Source organism: Delphinus delphis, chromosome 4 (assembly GCF_949987515.2).
Source record: "Delphinus delphis chromosome 4, mDelDel1.2, whole genome shotgun sequence".
NCBI lineage: Eukaryota > Metazoa > Chordata > Mammalia > Artiodactyla > Delphinidae > Delphinus > Delphinus delphis.
In genome coordinates, this window is record NC_082686.1 from 83,919,831 (window position 1) to 83,940,263 (window position 20,433).

Below are 20,433 nucleotides of genomic sequence, written 5' to 3' on the forward strand. Positions count from 1 at the left end.
TGATGGAATGGATGAAGCTGGCAAGCTGACTCCACAGGCTGGGGGTATCTTTTCTATCTGGGATATTGGCAGATGTGTTCCCACCTCACACAGTCTTTGATGCAATGAGAATATAGGTCACACAGCACTTGGAATCCCTCTTGATCTCTAGCACTGAGATAGTCATGTAGCTTTTCCAATCTCGGAGTCTTGTGCTGCGGGTTGAAGGTGATGTCTGAGACGGGTTGCCCAGACCACTTCGGTTTGTGTCCAGACTGCCACATTTTCCTTCTGGGATGTTTCTAACCTTTGGTTGTTTCTTAGGTTTATTTGTAGGGGTGGCATCATGATAACTGTAAAAAGGAGTGAGTGGGGAGAGAGAAAGGAGAGGCCATCAGCTACGAGCACTTTTTGTCCTTTTTATTACTCAGTACAGAACTATCTGGGGGAGATATTGGTGTCCCAGATAACGAGCAGAGGGGAAAGGATAAAGTAAAAACTCAACTCCTGTTCATGAATTTACTTACTTATTTACCAGAGTCCTGTAGCTGCTCTCACAGCACTCCATTCACATCTGCGTTGTTTATAACCCTGTGTTCATCTCCCCATCACACACTCACCCCAACAGAAGGTTATTTATTGTGCATCCCCAGTTCCTTACACATTGAAAATACTCAGGCCTGTTGAATGAATGAATAAACTGTATTATCCTGTCCTCTTACTGAAAAATGCTACCTGGTTAATTTGTTCTAACTTTTTCTCACCCAGAAAGAAGACCTTCAAATATATTTTAAATATCATAAGAATCTGCCCCGAGCCAGGGCAATTTGGCAAGAATGTCAAGACTGCACCTACTTTGGGGTAACATTGCATTTCTAAGGTCTCCCACAAACTGTTTTCCCTGGACGCTGTTTATGTACATCCAATTTGTAAAGAAATTGGAAGTATGAACTAGGAAGAGGAACTTGGCATTAATTGGAATTTATGTTTATTAATTGGGATTTATGTTTATTAATTGGGATTTATGTTTATTAAAAGTCTCTCCTTTTTTGAAATTATACACTGGAAGTTTCAATGCTGCCCTGAGTCTCCATGGGACAGCTCTGTAATGAGCAGCTGTAGCCTGGTGAGAAAACCAGGGTCCTCTTCTAGGATGGGTTTTAAAAGTGGAATTAAGTCACACTTTGGGGTTCCCTGGAATGATATCAATAAGCCCATCATGTACCCTTGACTAGACTCCACCACCCCCAAACCCCAATTCTAAGACAACCTTTTCAGAAGCCTGCCCCATTGTCTCCCTCCTAATGGACTTACTTTCTTAAAGAAATAAATGTTCCGGCATTCCCACTTGCCTATAAAAATACTAGCCAAGCCCATCCCCTTTCCCATTACTCTCATTTTACACACTGTTCCTGAGGGACTGAACAGCCAATAACATTATGAAACTGGTCGACACAGCTGCCCCTTCTCTCCATGAAGAGCTCATTTCACTTCTTGTATTTAAATGCTGCCGCTTCTGTTCTGTGTGTGTGTGTTGTTTTGTTTTATGTTGTTTCTGTTTGGCTTTTCAAGGTATGCCAGCGTCAACTGGGTCACAGTCTCCCTCTTTTTAAGTATCTGAGAGGACCAAGCCAGAGACTTACGAAGTACCAGATGTTGTTGAAGGTAAGTCGATGAGACAGTGCTTCCTGTGCTTGGAGAACAGATGTGGGTGCTATGGTGCTCTTTTCCTTAGACATGTAGAATTGTGACTTCGACTTCCAAAGGTGAAACTATGTCTAGATTTCAGGCTTTTTCTGTCCCCAGGTCTAAATCAGCCTCCTCAATGAGGAATAAAACCAAAGAATCATAGGGTCCCGGGAGCCTGGCTTGCGGCCAGAACTTGGATCTCTAAGGAGAGCCCAGCTTGGGGGAGCAGAGGTCCTTGGGAGGAAAGTGGGGAAGAGGGAGGCCACCACACTGCTGGCAGCTGAGAGGGTGGGGAGGCAGCCAGACCTCTATTCTCGGTAACATATCTACAGGTAAGATATCATCTGCTCCATTTTACAGCTGGGGCAAGGAGCTTCAGGAAAGAGCTGTGGTTTTCCCTAAAGCTACTATTTTACGTGCATTTAAACAATGGAGGGGAGAAGACAAAACTGGATTCTTTTGCGACATCTACCTCTGCCCTTAGACTGAGGATTTTTCTCAAGAGCAGCATAACAGAATGAATTTTGTTTTGCTGAATCCCTAGGTGGTTCTTTCTTTCTTTGCTCTGACACCAGCACACCTGCAGGAGAGCACTCCCAGACTGCGCCACCACCCACCCGCGTGTGCCACCCCCCCACCCCCACTCCCCCCACCCCCCCACCCCGCCCACACACACACAGGACAGGAGCTCTGTCAAAGCTGCTTCCCCAGGTGTGAGCTCAGGGAAAGGTTTGGGTCACTCCTCCAAGGTCTGTTTTGAGTTAACCTTTATAAGCAGCTCTTGCCCAGTTGGCTACTCTCACTTAATTTAAAAACAAGCCCCTGCTGTTTACTGGGTATCTTCCCACATGTATTTCTTTTTGTTTGTTTGTTTTTGTTTTAAAAAAGAATTGTTTACTTACTGAACCTGGGGCAGATTAGATACACAACCAACTTTAAATTTACATCTTTTAACTCAACTTTGAAGTGTTTTCACACACACGTACACAAATTGGCATGCAACAGTTGTCCTAAGGTAAAACACAGTCACCTTAAACCGTTGCAGGTATTTTCGCCCAAGGTTGAAAAATTGTTTATCCTGAACATGAAAACCTGTAACAGATTTAAATTAAATATATAAAACTCGTTACTTGTAGTTTTCCCCTTGCAAAGATCCAAAAAAAAAATGTACAAGTAACTAATATACATCAGTCACAACATAATCCTGGATCATCCCCACACCAAAACCAGATGCTCCTTTAATTTTAAACCCATCATCAGAGGCCAAGAGGAAGTCATTTAGTTTTAGATAAAACAAAATTCACACCCACCTGTATTTCTTATTTAATCCCCACCATCAGATGTGCCAAAAGGCTCTGAAGTGTGAAGAAACTGAGGCTCAGGGCAGTTAAGCTTATTGCCAATGTTTTGCCCTCAGAACAAGTTACCCTCTCAGCTTTGCATCAGCAGGCCCAGCCTTGCCTGCACCGGCTCTGCCACTGCCAGTGTGGGATGCCTGCACCTGTCAGGCCTTGGTTTTCTCACCTGTTAAGTGAGGACACCAGAACCTCCTGCACAGGTTGCTGTGAGGAGCCAGTGAGTGACGCAGTAGAGAGCTCACTCAGGGCTGACCCCCAGGAAGCTTCCTCAACGTAACGTGCGGCTGTTGTTTTATACATGGAGCCGTCACACCAGCCTGGGAGTGAGGCTGAGGAGCCTCTGCTTCCCTCCAAGAGCGGCATCTGTGAGCATGTTTTGGTACAGCGTTAAATGGTAATACTCCATGTAGGCTAGGGGCTGGTGAAAAAAGCTTTCATTTAAGGCTGGTGGGAACATAGTCCTTCTCTAAAGAACTTGGAAACATGCATCACAACTCTTAACATTAACAATTCTACTTGTAGGAATTTATCCTTAAGAAAAGTGTATAAAGATTATTATTATTTTAGTAAAAAATTATTGAACCTAAATGTTTAACAGTAGGGGGGATTAATCAATCATGATTTAGCTATAGGATGCAATACTCTGCCACAATTTTAAAACATGTTTAAAAAATATATAATGTCATGGGAAAATGTTCATGATACGTTGTTGAGAAAAAGCAGGCTACAAAATAGTGTGTCCAATGTGGTTCTATGTTTGTGGAAAGAACACTGCGCTGAATGTACCATTTACTCTTTCCCTCTTACTTGTGACAAACAGACAAATTTATATACATCCTCATTTTAGCATTGGCTGGAGATTGTTTGCGCAACAGATTAAGTTGGCCTTCTACTTTTTGATTTTCAATAAAGCTTTTGGGTTAATGCAGGGTCTGCTGGATTTTGAGTCACCTGAGGATTTGGAGATGGACCCAGGTGATCTAGAAGGAGGTTTGGCTAAGGTACTGGATATTAAATATCGTTCTGTGTACTAACTGCTAATGGTGTTTGCCTATACATGGAAGGACTTAAGAGCGACTTCGTTTTGTTTATGATCTTTATTGTGTAAATTTTCTAAAATAATATGCATCCTATAATTCATAGTCAGGAAAAAACAAAAAACTAAAGACAATTTCAAAGTGGGGATTCGTAATAGGATAAGTGGTAATATATCTTCTTCCTTCCACATAAAAATGTTTTACTGGAATACAAAAGTAAGCGAAGGTATAAAATGCATACATAAAAGACTGGAAGTAAGTATAATAAAATCCCTTCGGTGGTTTTCCTGCATGGTAGGATTATGAATGATTTATATTTACTTCTTTGTACGCCTTAGTAAATCTATATACATTATGCCCTGTTCCCTTCCAAATGTGTGTGTATATGTGTGTGAATTCTAAGACAGCCAAGAAGAAACTTGGAAGAAGTGATGGCCACACCAGATTGGGAAGAAATTTTTGGCTTGGAAGTGGGTTTTTTCAATTTTTCTATTATAAAATTCTGGTTTTAACAAGAATAACATGAGGCATGTGTCTCAAGGGGCGGTCATTTGCATGTCTTCTCTGCTCACATGGTGCTGTGGGGATGCCTTAAGATTAAAGGAAGCTCAGGGCACAGGTAGTAATTTTATAGCCTGGAGCAAATGCAGCTAGCCTGGTTTAGAGGAGTTTAATAATGTTTGTAAGAATTTACCCTGAGTTAGAGAGGTTTAATAATGTTTGTAAGAGTCCTATATCACACAATGTAAAACTAGCCACTTGCCATGTTTGTGGGAGGAGGGTTAGTGGGAAGGAGAGGGAATAGGTAGCCGTGGAGTCTCTAAAAGCACATTGAGTTTCAAGTATTTAGGAAAGAGGAAGATGGCTGGTGTCAGAACTTTTAATCCTTTGTTAATGATGTTACAATAAACTCGGGTGAGAGTGTGTTGTCTTCCACCAGGACCTGGCACACATTTACCATAAGTAAGAAGGTAAGAATCCATGGAAAATTGTTCAGTGGAGGCAGCATGCTCTGCTCCATTCATCAGCCCTGTCACTCATATCTCTTATCCAAACATGCTAATCTTTATAGTTTAAGTAGAGATTAAGAAAATACACAACCCTTTGCTTACATCATGCAGTAGAGGATAAGAAGAGGTGGGGCTATATGCGGAGCAGCAAAGAGCTCTCTGTTCTTTGTTGTAGAAGTTGATGTGTTAAAAAAAAAAAAAAAAATGGACGAAGCCAAAATCTTTTTGTTTGTATTTAGCAGATAACAGATAAATACGCTATGTAGGTAGCAGGTGAATAAAATACGGAAACCCCAAGCGAAAGACTTTGAAGCTGAAACCATCCCTACCATGTCCTAAGTGTCACAATAGTAATAATTGGAACGTCGGTGTCTTAAATTAGCTTTTCCCTTAATTCTGGGTCTTTATGCTGTTTGGGAGGTGCAGATCACGTTGGCTTACCTCTTTGGCATATTTAATGGTGATAGAATATGGGAAGGGCAGGGGGAGGAGAGGAGAGAGAAAGGGCAGAGCTCGGGGAGATTCAGTGTGGCAAATGCCACCGTTATGGTGTTTACACATAAATCATTAGTAAACCTCTGCATAGCAGCCCATTCTTTGCCTCTAAAGTTTACAAATATCCTCCTCTGGGAGGGTTTTAAGTATAATTTTACCCATAGGAATAAGACTGTCACATTAAATACAGGAATATGATACTCGGATTATACTTTTCAATAGGCCCTGGGGGTAGGGGAGTAAAAGGGAGAGCACCCTATTTAAAAGGGCTGGGGTTTTCATGCTTTACAAAAGCTCAGGATGTTTCTTATATAGCCAGAATATAATGTCCATGATTTTATGAACTTCATTCTTCATTAGTACAATGTGCAGAAAGTGTAATGATTTTGCTTGTGTGTGTGTGTGTGTGTGTGTATCATATATTGTACTTAAACCAGCAAATATCCTTAGCTACAATTCTTTGGGAGCAGGGAAACAGGTTGATGTACCTACCTTCTCAGTAACTTCATGCTGGCTGGATCCGTAGCTCCTTATCTCTGTCCTGTTTCCCTTCTTCCCTTGGTAGATGGTTTACCTTTTGATTTCCGACAAGGCATTTGGTTTCCACAGAATGGGCCAGAGAGGACCAAGGATTCAGCCTTCTCAGACGACCTACAACAAGCTTTGGCCATGATGGAGGATTTGATCAAGTCCTGTGAGTTGGCTGTGGACCTGGCAGCAGTCACCGGATGTCCGGTATGTTCCATAGCAAGTGCTGGGACATTTCCACAAAAGGCAGGCACAGTATTACAAATGTAGCAGATACTGTGGCAAAGTTAGAGAACTGATCTGTGGGAAAGGAATTTGACTCTGGAGGAAAGCTACCTAAATCGGTCAGCAAACCTGTGCTACGAGATTCCAAGCAGCACCTCAGCATTTTTAGGAATCTTGGGTTGTGGTCCTTGGGATCCTGAATGTGGAAACTGACCCATACTCTGGAAAAAGCAAGAACTCAGGGACCAGAACATATTGGGCAGGGGAAAGTGCTGAGGGAGTAATTTATTTTCTCACTCGTGGCACCATTAAAATATTAAAAGATTTTCCCTCTTGAGTTATATTTTCTCTGTGAAAATTACTTTGAAAATGGGTCCTAAGTGAACACCCAACCCCATTTTACAACACAGATCCCAGAAGAGGCCTTGTATATCCCTTAATCCAAGTGCTTAAAGAAAAATACCCAAAGAGAGAGTGCTGGGGGGTTGAGCCATCTCAACTCTGGCATTAGAGTTAATCCCAAGTAGGCCAGACCCAGGCATTCCAGGCAAACTATCCTCTATAACTGTATGATCGCCCTGGGACTGGGACATAATTAATATTCAGCTGGTTTTCACTGTGAGCTACTCTAGATTTTGACTCAGGGGTATTTTCTGTCATTGTCATAACAAATTACCCCAAACTTGGTGCGTTCAAGTAGTGCAAATTTATTGTCTTACAGTTCCACGGATCAGGAGTACAACATAGTCTCACTAGGCTAAAATCAAGGTGTCTGCCTTCCTTTCTGGAGGCTTTAGGAGAAAATCTCTTTCACTGCCTTTTCCAGTTTACAAAGGCCACCCACTCACTTCCTCTGCTCATGGCATCTTCCTCCCTCTTCAATGCCAGCAGCGGAGGTTGAGTTCTTCTCCCATCACATCACTCAGACCTTCCCTTCTTTCTCTTCCACCTTTAAGGACTCTTGTGATTACATTGGGCCCAACCAGTTAATCGATGATAATCTCCCCATCTCAAAGTCAGCTGGTGAACAACCTTAATTCATTTGTCACGTTACCTGACCTAGTCTCAGGCTCCAGGGATTAGGGCATGGACATCTTTGGGAGGCCATTCTTCTGCCTCCCACACAGGAATCAAGCATTCAGAGAATTGTTGATACATGTCACACAGATACTTTCCTTCTCTTTTTTACCTTTTCATTTTTACCTGGACTTAACATACTGTTTATTGAGGTGTTAGTAGATGAAATGACCTTTCTTTTCTTTCCTTGTCAGAAATCAAACCACACAAATTAATTAGGGGCAAAAAACCCTGTGATTTTTGATTTCCCTCCCTCCTGGTTTTCCTCTGGCCAGCATCTCAGAAACAGCCCCACTGGGTTTGCTGAGATCTGGGCAGCGATGCTATTACTGTCCCCTGGGACTCCAGAATGCTCTCTGCTTACTACTGATGCAAGATTCAAGAGGGTATTCATGAACCATGGGGTGTGTGGCAGAGGGGATAGTTTTCTTGATGATAACTGTTCCCTTCTTTGGCTAAGAAAAGTCAAGAGAGCAATTTGTTTAATCATTTGGAATATCTTTCTGTTCTTCTTTTCATCTTTGAACACATGTCAGCTACCCCTATCAGATGTCCCTTTCTCTGAATCAAAAGAGTGTCCTGGAACCTGTACTCAGGGCAGGAAACTCCCAGCTATTATTCTGAGTGTAAGTAACATAGGAAGGGGAAGTTATGAGAAAAGAATATTAAAATGTGAGTAAATAGCAATCTACTCTGATTTCATTCCAAGCTGGTTTGCATGCAAATAAGATGAATGAGTTTATAGAATTTTAGAGATTTTTTAACACCAAGGCAAAGAACTTTTCTCCCCCATGTGTCCTCAGAATTGCACCTTTGAAATACAGTCCATGGTTTCTTTTTCACTAAGACCTTAACTTGCTTTACATCTAGTACATTAGGTAATATATCCTGACAGTTTTGTACAATCCTACTGAATTATGGAAGAGCAGGCATTGGACTTTTCAACTTTCTGATTCAGGAACAGGTCCATGGAAAGAAGAGTTGACTCACCCCAATCACGTGGTCATCAGCCAGGACTACTTCCTGGATCTCTTTACTTCCTATCCAGGGTGCCAACCTCTCAACACATTCTTCATCTGATTCTGTTTAGAGTTTACTAACAACTCAACTACTGTTAACTCAGATCTAATGATTCTGAGATTCTTTGCATCAGCTTTGTAGAACTTTATCACAAGGTGTTTCCCATCACATGCTGTAGGTAGAGATGAATCCAGAACTTAACTTCTTAGTTTCTCTATTGACATCCAATATTAACCTGGTTTTGTGAAGAAAAGAAATTGAACTTGGTGGGATGAATTCATAATTAAAACAACTAGAAAAAATGCCCTTCTGATATTTACATTTTCTCCCTGTTGTGTATACTCAGTTAGTTCTTGGTTTAATTTAATCACAAAAGATTTAAGAAAAAATTTTTTAAGAAAATTTGTTTTGTGGAACACTGAGATGTAATTTATTTCCCTCTCTTTACAAAAAAAAAAGTTCCCCCCCCGGGGCTTCCCTGGTGGCTCAGTGGTTGAGAGTCTGCCTGCCGATGCAGGGGACTCGGGTTTGTGCCCTGGTCCGGGAGGACCCCACATGCCGCGGAGCGGCTGGGCCCGTGAGCCATGGCCGCTGAGCCTGCGCTTCCGGAGCCTGTGCTCCACAACGGGAGAGGCCACAACAGTGAGAGGCCCGCGTACAGCAAAAAAAAAAAAAAGTTCCCCCCTATTCAATTTAGTGCATAAAATATAGATGCATTTAGAGTTCTTTTAAATCCTCACTTGCCAGGAACATGTTCCAAGGTTGAATAGTAAAGGTTGAATGAAATATTTTATTTTCTGAAACAAATTTATGTTATTCGATAAAGGAATTATTTTTATGGCAAATTTATTGTGGGCTAGGGCCAGGTATTTTATTTTCTATTTTAGTTCCCACTTTCCTTACCATCGTGTTGGCTGCAGAGATAAGGCTGAGTAAATAATCTTGATGACTCAGTGGAATTGCCTTGTACGTCATCCCACCTTCTCAGCACCCATGTTAGAGGGTGATTGTGAGGCATAAATGAGGATTGAATCATAGGGCACCTAGCACCATGCCTGGCACCTGGTAGATGCTGAACAAAGGGCCCCAGTGCTGACTTATTTGTGTCCTTAGGCTGGAAAGGAAGGAACCCCTTTGCTTCTGCCAGTTGTAATCACAGGCCCCTCGGTCCCACAGCTTCTACTTTTCATTTCTGGACCAGGTTTTGTGCTAATTCACTTACCCAGATGTTTCCTGCCTCTTTGTACAAGAAGTATATAGCTCTGTCCCTTTAGCTGTCATGGCCAGGAGGGAAAACCTGGGCACCCAAAAGCAGTCTCCTTCTGGAGGCTAGTTTTCCTACGGTCACTCTCTCAGCCAGATTCTTCATTTGGTCGATGTAGTCACATTTGAAATTCTTACCTCAGAGCTCTTACCTACAAAATATCCACACATGAAAATGGTAGCATTTACTAGATTATTTTGCCATCGTTCCCCATATCAGGGAGACCATCTGACATTTCATTTGCTGATTTGTTTGGGGCAGCCCCTATGTTGTATCTATGAGCTCACACCCATCAGATTCATCAACACACCAAAGTGATGGCCACACTAGTACGTCACTAGTGGAAAAACTGGTTGAGGCTACATTCATTTCCTAGAGCTGTGATAACAAAGCATCACAAATTAGGTGGCTACAAAACACAAAAATGTATTCTCTCACAGTTCTGGAGGCAAGAAGTCCAAAATCAAGGTTGTCGGCAGGCCCGTTCCTCTAAGGCTCTAGAGAAGAATCCTTCCTTGCTTGTTTCCTGGCTTCCTTGGCTTATAGCTGCATCACTACCATTTCTGCCTATCGTCCTAACTGTCTTCTCTGTGTGTGTGTCTTTGTTTTCTTATAAGGACACCAGTCATTGGATTAGGGCCCACCCTTATCCAGTATGACCTCATTTTAATTAATTACCTCTGCAAAGAGCCTATTTCCAAATAAGGTCACATTCTGAGATCCTGGGTGGACATGAGTTTTTTGGGAAATACTATTCAAGCCAGTTCAAGGTCATCACTGAATTAGCTTCCTCACAGTGCTGAGCATTTAGCTTTGTGTCCCCTCAGGCACTCACTAAATGCCAATAAATGATTCCATACTTTAGGGCACAAGTATCTGCAAGAGGTTGTACATGTAGTCTCTGGCCTTGGGACCAACTCCTGTCTGACTGGAAAGAAAGGATATATATGGTTGAAAAGGTGGCCAAGGGTCATCCTTGGTCCTGTTCAGAGCAATCCCCCTACCGTCTTCCCTTTGGAGGCAGAGTAGCCTCCACACAGGCATGTGTCCTGGATGACAGTAACGTAGGTACACCTGTCCTTCATCACTGCTCTACAGGGCATGTGCCCTCGGCCACCACAGGATGGGTCTCAAGCATTGAGATGTCTGATCCCATCACAAGCGTGGTCCTGAGAAAGTTTATGCAAGATGTCCTGGATGATAGGTAGCCCATCTCTTCCAACTCATCTCAAAAGACCCAGTGATTCCCTCTAGTGACCTTCAGTGATGACAGGCTTACTGGAAAAGGCAACCATATAGCCTCAGGAAGAGTCAGAACAATGACAGGACAGGGTTCGTGGGTGTGAGAGCTAAACAATTCCAGGATCCACAGCAACTCTAGGACTTTGGCCTGGGAGGGAGCTGGGGTTCTCACCTGTGTGCTCTGCCTATACGTGCCAGGTATGTCCTCTCCCCTCACCGGCCGCTGACTGGTTCTTTCCCTCCATTGGTGTCTTTTCCTCTTCCTCATAGTTTCTGATGACTTACCTTCTTTATTGCTCTGCTTCCTTATCATTTATTCCACCTCCAGCCCTCATAAAGCATCTCACAGCTACAACTCTTGCTGCTTACTGCTTCCTCCTTAGTTCTCCTCAGTTCAGACAGGGATCAGATTGGCCATCTGGCACATCTTTTATACACCGGGCCTCTGTAGTCAGGGGCTGTCCCGTCTCTGGATTCACATCCTTTGGCCAATTGCTTACTAAGGTTCAAACAGCTGTGGCTGTGGGAGGGATGAGAAGTGCAGAGGCTGTAAAGGACAAAAACGTCGCTGCCTAGGGTGGCCTCTTCCGCCTCTACAGCCCACGGCCTTGGCAGACACCTTCACTCACATCGCCCAGCCCTCTGCAGGTCATCAGAGTGTACACCTGGGCTTGTTCTCCCGCCGCCCCCCCCCCCCATCCTTCTGGCCTCTTTCAGAATTGCTTTTAAAAGCTGTACTATGAAATGATGCCTCCACATTCCCCAGATGTGTTATTAGAAACAGCTTTACCTAAAATCCATTCTGGGATGCGGTTGAAGGTGGGCTCAGTATTTGACACAGTGACCCTTTATGAAGACCCATGGGAGAAATTTCTCTCACGTCTTATTAACAAATTGCCATGCTTTCCCTTAACAACTGGTTTGGGTATGTCTTCGGACATAATGAGTCATATAACTCACCAGATTTCCCTCTGTACTGCCTGCCAGAAGGTCAAAGTCTAGTCTGCAGCAAGGTTACATGCTTTATATTGTATGGGTTTTATGTACATCCTCTTCATCTTACTGTTGTAATCTCTATTTTTTTTCTTCAGCCTGATTTCCTTGGTTATTTTCTGTCTGCCTATAATGTATATATTTTTATAAGATGTATCTAATTTTTGAAATGGGGTGAAATATAAATACATTTTTAAATAGAAACTGATTACAATCATTCCTGTGGCAAATGTTAAACATCAACTTTTGCCAGCTGCCTTGACTAAACATATTTCCTGTACTCTATAGGTCTGAATTGTACAAATTGAATGGGTGTAAAGGAGAAAGCAATCACTGAGGGCTGGGGTGTTTCCATTTGAGTGGGTGCAGGAAGGATGTGGATAGAGTGAAAAACTCCTCACTGGTCCTCGTGGACCCATCACCCATCTGTCTTGGGGTGCAGTCAAGCTAAGCCTGTGCACGCAGCAGCGGAAGCATCGTGCTTTTAGGAGAGAAGGCCTTGTAACTGGAGCTCTTATTCCTCACTGAGGATTTTTTATTCACTACATTTAACACATGTAAATTTTACAAAGCAAAAAGAGAAAAATAGCTCTGAAAATATGACACAAGCACCATAGAAATGACTAGAGTTTATTGCCCTTGAAGTTTTTGTTTGACTTTCAGATATAAAGTCATTCATTTTTTTAAAGGTATTCACAGTTTGTTCAATATAAATAAGTTATAAAATGCACATATGTCTAGTAATAATTATCAAAAATTGTAGGGCTTTATCTCAGCTAGATATAACTCAGGGAAATGTCTCTGTCCTGGTCCTGTTCAAATAATTTTTCCTTTTGGTGTTTGATTCAGAGAAATAAAGTCTTGATTATCTACTTTAAGTGATATAATTTTTGAGAAATACCAGACAAAATACCACGTTTCTAGTTCATCACACTCCACTACTTTTAGAGAGAGCTCAGAGAAGGCCAGGTCACTTCATTTGGACTTTGAACCAGACATATGATTGTGGAAGGAGACATAGTGTGTGCCTTAGAGCCAAAAAGATGAAATAAAAGATTTGTCATTTGGAATTGTCTTTGCACTGTTCACTCACTCTGAAAAATGCAGAGTTGAATGTCATTACCATTTCCATTACAGTGTTATGAAGATTAGGTCATACTAAGCTTTCTCCTTTCAGAACAAACCTCATGTTCTCAGGTTCTCATATACCTGAAGGAGAGGTTAGGATACAGATGGAATACATGGGTTACCACAGATCCATAATGCAGCAAAGATTCTGGCTGTCCCGAACATAATTAAAATATTAATTTCTTGGCCTTTTTAAGTAGTGTCTTTTATCAAAAACAAAGAAGAAGAAATGGAATTCTGCTAGCTAAAATTAATTGCAAGACAAAAATATTGGAGGACCAATATCTTCAGTTCAAAGCATTGCTAACATGCTTTGTGTTTATTACCTTATACAGCTGCACTATTTCCTTATATAACTGAATGATGCCATGCTCAGTGAAGCTCACAAAATTGTAGTTTTGATTAGTGACAGATGAGCCTGACTGGCACTTATAAGACTGTAAGCTTCAAATAAGCATGGTTTGTAATTTGAAAACAGACCCCTAAGAGTTCTTTCGTGTCAAGTAATTTAACAGCTTCTTTTTGTGTGTGTCTGTGTTTCCCAAAGGATGATATCAGAAAACTGGGCAAGCTGTTGATGCATGGCTCTTTCAACGTCTGGACAGTTCACAAGGAGCGTTATAAGATGAAGGATTTAATTCGATTTAAGCCCAGCCAGAGGCAAATCTATCTATTTGAACAGGGAATAGTGTTCTGTAAGATACGAATGGAGCCCAGTGACCAGGGCCTGTCTCCTCACTACAGCTTTAAGAAGTCTATGAAGGTAAAGGGGTCCTATTGCACTTGGGAGTCAGCACAACCCTATGGAGAGAAATGCTGTTATCCGTATTTTACAGATAAGGAAACTGAGGTGAGGTTAACTTGCCAAATGCCACACAACAGAGCGAGAATCCACACACAGGCCTGATTCCAGAGTCAGAGCTTGTAATCAGCCACTAGATAGGGCCAGCGCTGGCACAGAGGTGCCTTTGTGCTGGGTGGAGAAAAAGGACCCAATGGCAGCCTGTCTGGACAAACTAATTGAAAAGTACCCTCTTTCCTCCAGGCAGAGGATTGAATGCCTTGGAGATTAGAGCATGGGCTGGATTTCATCTTCTCAACCATGCATCTTTGCATGCAAGTGTAAGGCAACATCCTGACCCTGGGGGTGTAGGAACCCATGTCCACACCAAACATTGCCTCTCACCCATGTTAGAAATATTTCATAGCTAGTGATCACACGCACACACACACGTGCTCTTGTGATTAAAATTGGTAGTTTATTCATAGTACTTTTTGTTATTTTTGTTTCTTAATGGATACAAATTCAGTTACTACTATGTAGAGATTTGTGAAATACTCAGGTATTAAAGGAGAGATAATCTTTTTGCTTAAAGTTGAAGGCTACAGCTTTGCATATGGAAACATATAGTCTGTCTTGTCCTCTGAAACAGACAAGACAAATGACACTGTACCAGATTATGTTTTATGCTCCTTGGGGCTCTTAACAGAGGACAGCAAAACACTTGGAAGGAAGATGGAAGAAGAGAGCAAGGGTAGCAAAGATTAGAGTGGCTGACAGGGATAATTTTTTTAAATCAGAAAAGATGGTATAGAAAATTTTCTTCTTTCTTTACAATAGTTAATGACACTTTCAATTCGCCAACTTGGAAGGGGGAGCAACAGAAAGTTTGAAATTGCCAACCAAAATGGACTTGAGAAATACATCCTACAGGTAAAATTCATGCCTTCCCCATAGGTGTCCTTTCCCCTTTCCCTATTGTGTTCCCATCACTCAACCAGTGTTTTCTGTCACATTCTAAAGGTCACCCAGAGAATAAAAGTCCTGTCCAATTAATGCACCAGGTGATCTGATACTCATGGTATTTTCTTATTTGTAATTGCAGGCAGCTTCAAAAGAAACCAGAGATTGTTGGTTTTCAGAAATAAGTAAATTATTGCTGGAACAACAAAACAATATTAAAGGTAAGGTTACCCTTGCTGGCTTTAGTCTGGAGAGTTATACTGATTCCAACTTTGTAGTGGGTATGGAGATTGGGGATACTGTTAAAGAAAATGCTTTGCCTAGAAAATAACTGTGGGCACATTTTCATAGTACCTGGAAGCACCTGTGGATGCTTTAGATTGTGTGTGGGTTTTTGTGGTTGTGTGCATGTCCCTTTTACACATACTCCCACATACCCAATGGCCAAGATCCAATTTTCTCAATCAAAAGTCAACAATCTACAGCCCAGAGGAGGGTCCTCGCAAGAAGTCAACCATGCTGGCACCCTCCTCTCAGACTTCCAACCTCCAGAACTGTGAAAAATAAACTTCAGTCATTTTTAAGCCACCCAGTCTATGGTATTTTGTTATAGCAGCCTGAACCAAGACAGGCTTGATGAAAATCAGTTGGCCATAGATATAGAATTCTCTGCTGACAGTCTTTTCCTTTTAGCACTTTTGTCATCCCACTGTTTTGTGGCCTCCATAGTTTATGATAAGAATTAAGCTATTTATCTTATTAAAGATTCTTTGCATGTGACAAATTGCTTTTCTCTTGCTGCTTTCCAGATTCTCTTGTCTTTTTTTTTTTTTTAATTAAAGGGTAATTGACCTACAAAACTATGTTTGTTCCAGGTGCTCAACACCTGGAATTCAGTATTTCTATACACAAAGTATTGCTATAATTTATGTCAAAAAGTATACTGCCTGGGACTTCCCTGGTGGTCCAGTCCACTCTGCACTTCCACTGCAGTGGGCACGGGTTCAATCCCTGGTCGGGAAACTGAGATCCCACATGCCACACGGCACAGGGGAAAAAAAAAAGTATACTGCCTATGTTTTCTTTCAGGAGTTTTATGGCTTCGGGTCGTACATTTAAGTCTTTAATTCATTTTGAGTTTATTTTTGTATATGGTATGAGAAAGTAGTCCAATTTGATGCCTTCGTATGTAGCTGTCCAGTTTTCCCAACACCATTTATTGGAGACGCTGTTTTTTCCACATTGTATATTCTTTCTCGCCTCCTTTGTCATAGATTAACTGCCCACATAAGTGTGGGTTTATTTCTGGGCTCTCTATTCTATTCCATTGATCTATGTGTCTGTTTTTGTGCCACTACCATATTGTTTTGATTACCGTATCTTTATAGTATAGTTTGAAATCATGTCTCATGATACTCCCAGCTTTGTTCTTCTTTCTCAAGATTGTTTTGGCTATTCAGGATCTTTCGTTTCCCTACAAATTTGGAATTATTTCTTCTACTTCTGTGAAAAATGCCATTGGTATTTTGATAGGAATTGCATTGAATCTGTAGATTGTCTTGGGGAGCATGGTCATTTTAACAATATTGATTCTTCCAATCCATGAGCATGGTATAATTTTCCATTTGTTTGTGTTGTCCTCAATTTCTTTCATCAATGTCTTATAGTCTTCTCTCCTTGGTTAGATTTATTCCTAGATATTTTATACTTTTTGATGCAATTGTAAATTAGATTTTTTTCTTGGTTTCTCTTTCTGATAGGTCATTGTTAGTGTATAGAAATGCAACAGATTTGTGTATATTACTTTCATATCCTGCAACTTTATGTAACTAGTTGCTTTCCCCTTGCTGCTTTTAAGATTCTCTCTTTATTGTTACTTTTTACCAACTTAATTACAACATGACTTAGTGTGGATCTCTTTGGGTTTATCTTGTTTGGGACTCTCTGTGCTTCCTGGACCTGATGTCTGTTCCCTTCCCCAGGCTAGGGAAGTTTTCAGCTATTATATCTTCAAATAAGTTATCTGCCTCTTTCTCCCTCTCTTCTCTTTCTGGAACCCCTATAGTGCAAATGTTAACATGCTTGATGCTGTCCCAGAGGTCTCTTAAAATATCCTCATTTTTTACAATTCCTTTTCTTTTTTCTGGTCAGCTTGGGTGATTTCCAGTATTCTGTCTTCCAGTTTGCTGATCTGCTCCTCTGTATCATCTAATCTACTGTTGATTCCTTCTAGTGTATATTTTGTTTTAATTATTGTATTCTTCAGCTCTGTTTGGTTCTTTATATTTTCTAACTCTATAAAAATTTCTCTCTGTGTTCATCTATTTTTCTTTTGGGCTCATTGAGCATTTTATGATCATTACCTTGAGCTCTTTATTGGGTAGATAAGTAATAAGTATTCCTTAATATTTGTTCTGGGGTTTTATCTTGTTCCTTCATTTGGAACATATTCCTCTGTCACCTCATTTTGCCTAATTCTCTGTTTTTATTTTTATATATTCTAGGTAAGTCAGTTACGTTTCCCAATGTCAGAGAAGTGGCCTTATGTAGGAGATGTTCTTTGGGGCCCAACAGCCCGCTTCTCTTTGGTCACCAATGTGCTCTAGGGCTGCCTTCTATGTGGGCTGTGTGGACCCTTCTGTTGTGATGAGGCTGACTACTGTAAGCACACTTGTAAGCAGGGCTGGCCCCCACCCCAGTTGGCTGCAAGGCTCTGCCTCTTGGAGGAGGCTGCCTACCTGCTGGTAAGCAATGCTTGGTCCTGGCATAACTGGCTACGCAGCTCAGGGGTTCCCAGGACTAGTGCCGGCCCACTGGTGAGTGCGTCTGGGTCCCGGGCCTTCTGGTGGGTGGGGCTAGATCTCTGAATGGCTGGAGGCTCATGGGGTCCTAGGGCATCAGGCCTGCTGCTGGGTGGGGCTGTGTCCCAGTACTAATCATCTAGAGGGAGGATTCCAAAGTGGCACTTGCCAGCACCAGTGTCACCATGGTAGAATGAGCTCCTAAAGATGGCTGCTGCCAGCATCTATATTCCCAGGGGGAGTCCCAGTTGCCTCCTACCTCTCTGGGAAGCTCTCCAAGATTATCAAGTGGGTCTGACCCAGGCTCCTTTCAAACTATTTCTTCTGCCCTGGGTCTTGGAGCATGTAAGATTTTGTGCATGCTCTTTAAAAGTAGAGCCTCTGTTTCCTAGAGCCCTCTAACTCTCCCGAAAGTAATCCGCACTGGCCTTCAAAGCCAGACACTCTGGGGGCTCATCTTCCCGGTGCAGGACCACTGAGCTGGGGTGCTCAACATGGGACTTGTACCTCTTGCTCCTTAAGGAAAACTTATGCAATTGTGATTATACTCCCGTTTGTGGGTTGCCTATACTGCTTTTGACTATACTGCTTCTCTGCCCCTCCTACCCATCTCATTGTGATTCCTTCTTTATATCTTTCGTGGTGGAAAATCTTTTCTGCTAGTCTTCCGGTGGTTCTCATCAATAGTTACTCTGTAAATAGTTTTAATTTTGGTGTGGCCATGAAAGGAGGTGAGCTTACAGTCTTCCTACTCTGCCATCTGGGCTGTCTCTCCTTTCTTTGTCTTTTGACAATTTTGACAGTATAGGTTTGGGTCTCTGAGTTTTTATTTCTTGGAGTTTGTAGATCATCTTGGATGTATAGATTAGCATTTTTCATCAAAGTCTGGAAGTCTTTGCCCATTCTTTCTTTAAGTATTCTTTCAGTTCCTTTTTTCTTTCCTCTGGCATTTCCATTATGCTTGATATACTTGGTATGTTGATATGCTTGTTGGTGTCCTGTAGGTCTTTAAGTCTCTGTTCATTTTTTTTTTCATTCATTTTCTTTCTCTTCCTCAAATTGGATAGTTTCAATTGACCCATATCTGAGTTCTCTGATTCTTTCTTCTGCCTGCTCAAATCTGCTATTGAGCCACTCTAGTGAATTTTTCATTTCAGTTATTATACTTTTCAACCCCAAACATCTATTTGGCCCTTTTTAAATATAATTTCTCTCTATTTATATTCTCTATTTGATGAGATTTTGTTTTCATACTTTTCTTTAGTTCTTTATGTATGGTTTCCTTTCATTCTAAACTTTTTTTTAAAGCTGGTTTAAAGCCTTGGTCTAAGAAGTGCAATATCTTGGCTTCCTCGGGGACAGTTTCTATTGACTGCTTTTTTTTCTGTGTATGGGCTATACTTTCTTGTTTCTCTGCACATGTCATAATTTTTCTTTGAAAACTGGACATTTAAAATAACATAATGTGGCAACCCTGGAAATCAGATTCTCCTCCATCTCCAGTGTTTGCTATTGTTGCTATTTGTTGTCTTTGTTTGTTTACTTACTGACTTTTCTGAAACAATTCTATAAAATCTGTATTCGTGGTCATGTGTAGCCACTGAAGTCTCTGCTTGGTTCATGACTGGACAGAGATTTCCTTAAACACCTGAAACCAACAAGCATTCCAGTCTTTGCCAAGGGGTTCTGTGGATTTTTGTTTTTTATAAGTTTATTTATTTATTTATATTTTATTTTTTGGCTGCATTGGGTCTCCATTGTTGCACACGGGCTTTCTCTAGTTGCGGCGAGTGGGGGCTACTCTTCGTTGCAGTGTGCAGGCTTCTCATTGTGGTGGCTTCTCTTGTTGCGGAGCACGGGCTCTCGGTGTGTGGGCTTCAGTAGTTGTGGCACACGGGCTCAGTAGTTGTGGCTCGTGGGCTCTAAAGCTCAGGTTCAGTAGTTGTGGCACACAGGCTTAGTTGCTCTGCAGCATGTGGGATCTTCCCAGACCAGGGCTCGAACCCGTGTCCCCTGCATTGGCAGACAGATTCTTAATCACTGCACCACCAGGGAAGTCCCTCTACATGGATTTTGAAGCACACCTTCAATATTCAGCCAGACAGGTGACAATTCCACGTTAGCCTTCAATTCCTGTTTGTGCAGAGCCTCAAGATCAGCCAAGGTGAGAGCATAAGCCCTGCTAAGATTTTTCCTGAGCATGCACACAACGCTGGTCATGTGCACAATGGACTTCTAGATTCTCAGGACTATTTGGAGTTTTTCAAAACCACTATGGATATCTTATTCTAACCACTATGGATATCTTATTCTTAAGTTTTTCCTTTTAAACTTTTTGATTAGCCTATTTTTGCCCCAGCTGATATCCAGTGCCTCAAGCAGCCAAGAAGTTAAACAATCACCCTGGACATTTTCTACAAATGCCCCTGGGGAAAAGGCTTTTCACACTGTGCAAGCTCTTAGTTGGGTTAATAAAGACAGCCTTGCAAGTAGGATATTCCAGGCAATCCCCAGACAACTCAAATAATGACAATCTACTGGGAATGAGACTTTGAAGGAGCTCCAACCCTGTTCTGTCCCTTCCTACAGGTGCCAGCTTGCTAATTTTCACCATGATTGCAGGCTGTTGGCTTCCAAGGCCACCACCAAGAAGAAGGGGTGAGATGGGACTAGGGCAACTAAGACACCACAGAGCTCACTGGTCATACTGAGATTCATCCATTCTTCTTGAATTAATGCTCTCCTGATTGCCTTTGTTTAATTTCCAGCATTCTGAAAATATTGTGTCTGACTATTTTTATCAGTTTTTTCCATGCTTTCATTGAGGAGAGAATTTTTGGAGG

General features: G+C 41.7%; 1 protein-coding gene across 1 annotated transcript in view; it reads left to right on the forward strand.

The window, feature by feature from the left end:
• The window catches only part of MCF2L2 (MCF.2 cell line derived transforming sequence-like 2), a 221,633-nt gene that overhangs the window by 180,833 nt on the left and 20,367 nt on the right, over window positions 1-20,433 (forward strand). Inside the window, exons 19-25 of the mRNA XM_060011057.1 lie at window positions 748-840; window positions 1,552-1,644; window positions 3,956-4,027; window positions 6,178-6,303; window positions 13,593-13,808; window positions 14,667-14,759; window positions 14,932-15,010. Coding sequence (XP_059867040.1) covers window positions 748-840; window positions 1,552-1,644; window positions 3,956-4,027; window positions 6,178-6,303; window positions 13,593-13,808; window positions 14,667-14,759; window positions 14,932-15,010 — 772 coding nt within the window. The remainder of the gene's footprint in view (window positions 1-747; window positions 841-1,551; window positions 1,645-3,955; window positions 4,028-6,177; window positions 6,304-13,592; window positions 13,809-14,666; window positions 14,760-14,931; window positions 15,011-20,433) is intronic.